Below are 6,000 nucleotides of genomic sequence, written 5' to 3' on the forward strand. Positions count from 1 at the left end.
CACGACTGAAGCGACTTAGCAGGAGCAGCAAGTACTCTCGCAGAGCCCCGCACAAGCCATCAGCATTGAGAAAACGGGAAAATGCACAGGGAGTCCTGAAGATCCCGCGAGACTTCACAGTCCTGCCTCGGCCTCAGCGCGCCGGAAGCGGAAGTCAGGAGGCGGTCGGATTCTGGCCGAAGTGGCTCTGTTACCTGGGAGAGCTGAAGGAGTGTACACAGAGGTACTGTGCCAGCGCCCTGGACCGGAGGTAGGTTTACGTGCGCATCTGGAGCCCTGAGCGGGATAGACACAGTCCTGGGTGGAGGAGTCCTTTCGGGCCGCAGGGAGGAGGGAGTCGGGCGGGCAGGCCGAACTGAGTGGCCGGCGAGGTGTCCTCGGGCTCTGCAGTTCTGGGACCGGACTTTTTGGCGAAACCAGAAGCCGCTTCCCCCTCTTGGCCTCTGATTTCCCTCGCGCCTGGGGCCGAGGTGTTTTAGAAGGAGCCCAGCAGTCAAAGCTGCGAGAGAGAACTGAGAAACGCAGCGGTTCTCAGTCGCTGTCTTCGTCGGTTAATTCTCTGGGTTCATCTCTCAGGGCATGATTGCCCATTCTGGGTAGTCCTTTCCGAGGTCAGTGACCCACAGCGAAAGTTCCGTGTGGTTTTATTTAGGGCCTAAAAACTAGCCGTCCTCGAGTACACATCTACCTTGTTTGCTGTTGTTGTGTTTGTTTTTAACAGAAAAGAACATACTTTGTCTAGTTATTATTCACGCTCGGATTGACTTTGAAGGCCCGGAGGACAAGTCTTGTAGCTCTTCGATAGCACTTTAAGCTCCAATTTCCTGTTTCAAATTAGCGTCGGAAGTCTTTTAATCCTACCACTTAATTAACTAAAGATCCTTACGGTTCCCGTCCCCGCGGCACACACCATTTGAGGGTTTCTTTCAAGGGAGTAAAGTTTATTGTTTTTCTTCCCACAGATCTACACAATCTAAACATTAAACAGAACAGTCGCTTCAAATCCCTGAGGTGAGTAAAGCATGGATCAATGAAAATCCTTTCATCCTCACCAGTAATGATAAAGGTGATAAACATTTGCTTATTTGTGGGAGCGGGATCCTGGGCGAACATTAAATACAGTAGCACATTTGCCTTGCCTTATGATTTTTATCACCCCTCTGGTTAGGTATGGGTCATCTTTCTGGTGATTCCAGTGTTTCCTAAAGCAATTGAGGCACGGTTTTAATTTGCTGAATCTATCTTAAACTGTACCTTGGATTTGAGAATTTGACAGCTGTTTGCCAATCTCAGACACATTAGTATTTAATAAGACATACTCTAATGTCTAGAAGTTAAAACATCTAGATACTGTTTCTTTAATCCAAATAATAATCTTTGTTTAATTTCTTTGGGACAACAGTAGTATTATAAATATTCACATGAGTTTTGAGGAGTTTGGAGGAAAGACAAACTAATGAAAAAGCTGTCTTCTACTATCACATCTCTTTGACAAAAGCTTTTTATTATAACTGAATTGATAAAGGAAGAAAAATAATTCTAGGATGTCAAATAAGAGAGATTTGGTTTTAAAGTTTTAACATGATGTCATATATACCCCACATCATAAAACAAGTCTTGAGGCAAAGAATAGAAAGATAGGGTTTAGGTTAGGAAAGGTAGGGGATGGGACTGCATCAAGAAAGGACTGGACATTGAGTGAAGTGAAAGTGAAAGTTGCTCAGTCCTGTCCAACTCGTTGCAACCCCATGGACTATACAGTCCGTGGAATTCTCCAGGCTAGAATATTGGAGTGGGTAGCCTTTCCCTTCTCCAAGGGATCTTCCTGACCCAGGAATCAAACCGGGGTCTCCTGCATTGCAGGTGGACTCTTTACCAGCTGAGCTATCAGGGAAGCCCCAGGGCATCGGGGGCTACCTCCAAAATACTTCCAGGGCTGGCTTCCAGATCTTGGTTGAAGATAAAAAGAAGTGAACTCTTTCTTCCTTGATTCCTCAAGGATTAGGCCTTCTGCAGCCTAAGTCAAATCTTTTCTCAGAGGTAGGGAGCTCTCGGAAAATTTGGGTAAATACGGCTTCAAATGTGAATCCATAATTGCCCTGGAAAACTCAGCTGAAAAAAATTTGTTTTCATAGCCATTACATAATATTTATAGTACTTCTTTTCATGTGTCAGAACACCTAGAATAAGAATGTATTAGAGAAAAAAAGGAAATATATTAGATACCATTCTATAGTAATTACCTTCGACTTTAATAGCTCTGTGTTTAAAGGCCTTTTTGTCTGTCTTTCCAGAGACTTCCCTGGTGGCTTAGAGGGTAAAAGCATCTGCCTACAATGCGGGAGACCTGGGTTTGATCCCCTGGAGAAGGAAATGGCAATCCACTCCAGTATTCTTGCCTGGAAAATCCCATGGACAGAGGAGCCTGGCAGGCTACGGTCCATGGGGTCGCAAAGAGTTGGACATGACTGAGTGACTTCACTTCATTTCACTGTATTTTCAGTCTTTTTCTTTCTTTGTTGGCTCTTCTTTTATTTTCCTGTCACCAACCATCAGGTGTTTTAGTCTGGGGAAAAAGAGATAATCTTCCAGTAAGCCCTTAGCTACTGCCTTTTGTGTGTGTCTCCAGCCAGGCCTCTTGAAAGCTTAGTATAGACTAATGGGTGTAGATTTCTATTTCCTTACTTTCCAATTACTTCTTAATTAATTGTAGTCCTGCTTTAATCCCTGCTACTCTAATGAGCTCCTAATGGCTAAATCGAATTAATTTTCTCTTGGTTCTTTCCAGTTACTATTCAACACTGATGACCTTTCACTCTTTAATCTCTTGCCTTCTATGATAATCTCTTGGGTTCTCCTCTGAGCCCTTCTTTATCGTCTTTATACGGTGATGTTCTCTAGGATTGTTTTTTGATACTCTTTCTTTTTCCATAGCCTTCCTGAGGAGTCTCATTCTCACAGCATTATCCACCAGCAAAACTGATGTATCCCATTGCATTCATTGTCCACCCAGTTCTCTGTCCCAGATATTTAAACTGTGAACTGACTCTTCATGTGGATATACATATCATAACTAACTTAACTCAGTGTGGATCTTCACCCACCTTCACTTTCTAGTTCCTGTGATACCATAACCTGACCAATTATTTGGCCACAAATCTAGGAGTTATCCTTTATCCCCTCCTCTCTTCATAACATCTACTCAGTGACTGATTCCTTTTGGAATTCTTTTAAAACTATTTTCACAGTCTGTGCCTCGGATTAAATCCTCACCATGTCACCTATGTTATTGCAGTAATCTGCCCTTAAACTCACTAATCTGTTCTCTACAGTGTTATTAATAGAAAAGTGATCCTTCTAAATGGTAAATTTGCTCTTGAGACTTTCCTGCTTAAACCACCCCTTTGCCTCAGAAAAAGCAGCGTTGTTTACATTAAATACAAAGTATTTCACTATTTGACTTTTGCTCACTTTGAGAGCTTCATTTCTTGACATTTGCTGCTCTTCCCTTTATATTTATACCACAACTGTCTATTCTACCAGACCTCAGCTCTTTGTGGGCAAGGTTCATGATATATTGTTCATCTTTGTATCCCAGGCTCCTAGTTAGCACAGTGCCTCTGTTATAGTAGTGAAGAAAGACTGAATTGAATCTAGCCTGTCTTAGGTTTAAAGGTACACAAGGGCTTTACGCATACTCTGCCTAAAAGTGTTTACTTCCTATTTTCTATCTGGTAAAGATGGTGTTACTTAAAAAAAAAATTCTAATAGAAACATATTAAAAACCTGTACAGAATTTCAGAATGACTGACACTTCTGAAGCTGTTCCAAATTTTGAAGAGATGTTTGCCAGTAGATTCACAGAAGATGACAAAGAATACCAAGAATACTTAAAACGCCCTCCTGAGTCCCCTCCGATTGTTGAGGAATGGAATAGCAGAGCTGGTGGCAGCCTGAGAAATAGAGGCAATCGGTATGTATTACTTCTGAAGAGTAAACGCAGGTGGCTGATCTGGGAGAGGACAGCTCGAATCATCTAGCCCCCAAGGCCCGTGAGGGCAGGCATCAGTGTTTTTGTTCAGTGTGCTATACTGAGTGCCTAGTAACTGCTTAAGTCCCTGATAAATTTTTGCTTTAATATTTTGTCAGCACCATATTTTTTTTCCCCTTGCTATGCAGCCATGTGTGTGTGTATTTTAATGGTTTTTTTGTTGTTTTTTTTTTAATATTCTTTCTCCGGACTAATATTTTCTTGGCAATTATGCTTTAAAAACCTAGGGTTTTCTACAAAACGTTTACATTAAATTCCATAAAGAAGGTATTGTTTTGGTTTCCATTTAGAAAGAAGTTTATACAATGGAAATTACTTCCATTTAATACCTCAAAATAGATAAAAGGAATATTACCATACTGCTTTTGAACAACTGAATAGGTTTAGTTTGCTTCAGAACCATCCTATTGTTTTGAGTTTGCAGCTATAGTTTACCTCTTCTCTGCAAAGTCTATCCAGTATAATACTGGATCTGAATTTTAGGAAAGTTTTGAATACCTGGTGCAATAACACTCTAAAGAGAACTGGTTTTTACTCTTTTGTTTACTGAGTATTAGATTGAGAAATGAAATGCACCAGGCTAGATTTCTCATGTGTTTTTATTCTTAAGGGAAGTATAAAAATATTTCTGTTTTGTTGTAGGTTGCAAGATAACAGACAGTTTAGAGGTAGGGATAGCAGACGGGGGTGGCCAAGTGACAATCGATCCAATCAATGGCATGGACGATCCTGGGGTAACAATTACCCGCAGCACAGACAAGAACCTTACTACCCCCATCAATATGGACACTATGGTTACAACCAAAGGCCTCCCTATGGCTACTACTGATAGAAGTGTCACCAACTTTTAGTAAAATTATTTACTCTGTTAACATGACAAAAGTTTACATTGTGTCTTTTGTTGGTCATAGTTTTACATCTGATTGTAGAAAATGGATTGTTAATTTTTTGGAACTTGGGACTTTTAAAAAATTTGCTCTTACTGGAGAGACATGATGGTTGCTGGAAATAAATACTCCCCTAAAAAGGTTGTGGGTTATATTGCTTGACTTCTACCTCAGATTCATCTTTGTTTCATGACTTAATAGTGTTTTGAATGTTGTATATAATTTTCCTTGTTAGACCTTCAGGAGTTGTCTTTGTTTTACACAGAAATAAAAATTTTATGTAGAAAATGCTTGCTTTTAATTTGTAAGATGAAATATCCCTACGCTCAGATGTGTGCATTCCTCAAATTTTACACAGGGAGTACAGTCGGCTCCTAAATGCACCACTATGCCTACTTATGATGTGTTGTACCCAGTAGTAATTGAAAGGTAAAACAACTGCAGTATATTTCATTTGGCTTTTGTTGTTATGTGAATGTGGAACTTTGTAGTTACTCTATAGGTATGAGTCATCTTCACAATCATTTTGGTCTCTTTTTAGAGGGATATCAAGAATAAAGCTATAAAATCAGGAAGGAATCAGTCTCAGTTTCAGTGTCTTATTTATAAATCTAGTGGTGGGTGGGATTAAGGCACACAGTCATTTTACACTAACTCTAAGGCTTTTGCTTACATAAACATTACACGTTATGCAAAAGTTTAACTCTGTAATGTTCCCTTTCTTCTCAGTTATATGTAAATAATGCTGTATTTTGACTCTATTTACTTTTATGGTATTTAATGTAGGTTGAGTTTACAATGTTATTTCACCTCCAGATGTGCATTTTTGCTGCCTCCTCTTCTGTAAATCCAGTGATGCTGAAACTTCCTTTCAGAATGAGCACCATATTTCCCATCATTTTAATGGCCATTATAATGGTTTTATTCAAATAAAATACTTGTAAGTATTTTCCCTCAAATTTTGGTAGTTAGTCCATTGATTAATACAGTGAGATGAGCTTTATTGCTCTGTCCTCATATCTCTTGAAAAAAGTTCATTTGGTTTAAGAGTAATATTAAGAG

At 39.8% G+C, this 6,000-nt stretch overlaps 1 protein-coding gene across 2 annotated transcripts; it reads left to right on the forward strand.

Annotated features, from left to right (window-relative positions):
- Positions 1–140: 140 nt before the first annotated feature.
- Positions 141–5,517, forward strand: RAMAC (RNA guanine-7 methyltransferase activating subunit). Of its 2 annotated transcripts, none has more exons than XM_061394049.1 (4): positions 141–250; positions 963–1,011; positions 3,795–3,973; positions 4,694–5,517. In XM_061394049.1, the coding sequence occupies exons 3-4, from the start codon at positions 3,804–3,806 to the stop codon at positions 4,878–4,880; spliced, it is 357 nt and encodes a 118-aa protein (XP_061250033.1). In that variant the 5' UTR covers positions 141–250; positions 963–1,011; positions 3,795–3,803; the 3' UTR covers positions 4,881–5,517. The 2 variants fall into 2 exon arrangements, with proteins under 2 accessions (XP_061250033.1, XP_061250035.1); XM_061394051.1 differs by lacking the exon at positions 141–250 and adding an exon at positions 290–611.
- Positions 5,518–6,000: the final 483 nt, after the last annotated feature.

This window comes from Bos javanicus, chromosome 21 (assembly GCF_032452875.1).
Source record: "Bos javanicus breed banteng chromosome 21, ARS-OSU_banteng_1.0, whole genome shotgun sequence".
Taxonomy (NCBI): Eukaryota; Metazoa; Chordata; class Mammalia; order Artiodactyla; family Bovidae; genus Bos; species Bos javanicus.

Bases quoted from the DNA above. Each gene is read 5' to 3' on its own strand.
- RAMAC (XM_061394049.1), top strand. From the start codon at position 3,804: ATGACTGACACTTCTGAAGCTGTTCCAAATTTTGAAGAGATGTTTGCC. The intron at 3,974-4,693 runs GTATGTATTACT...GTTTTGTTGTAG, and splicing joins CTGAGAAATAGAGGCAATCG to GTTGCAAGATAACAGACAGT.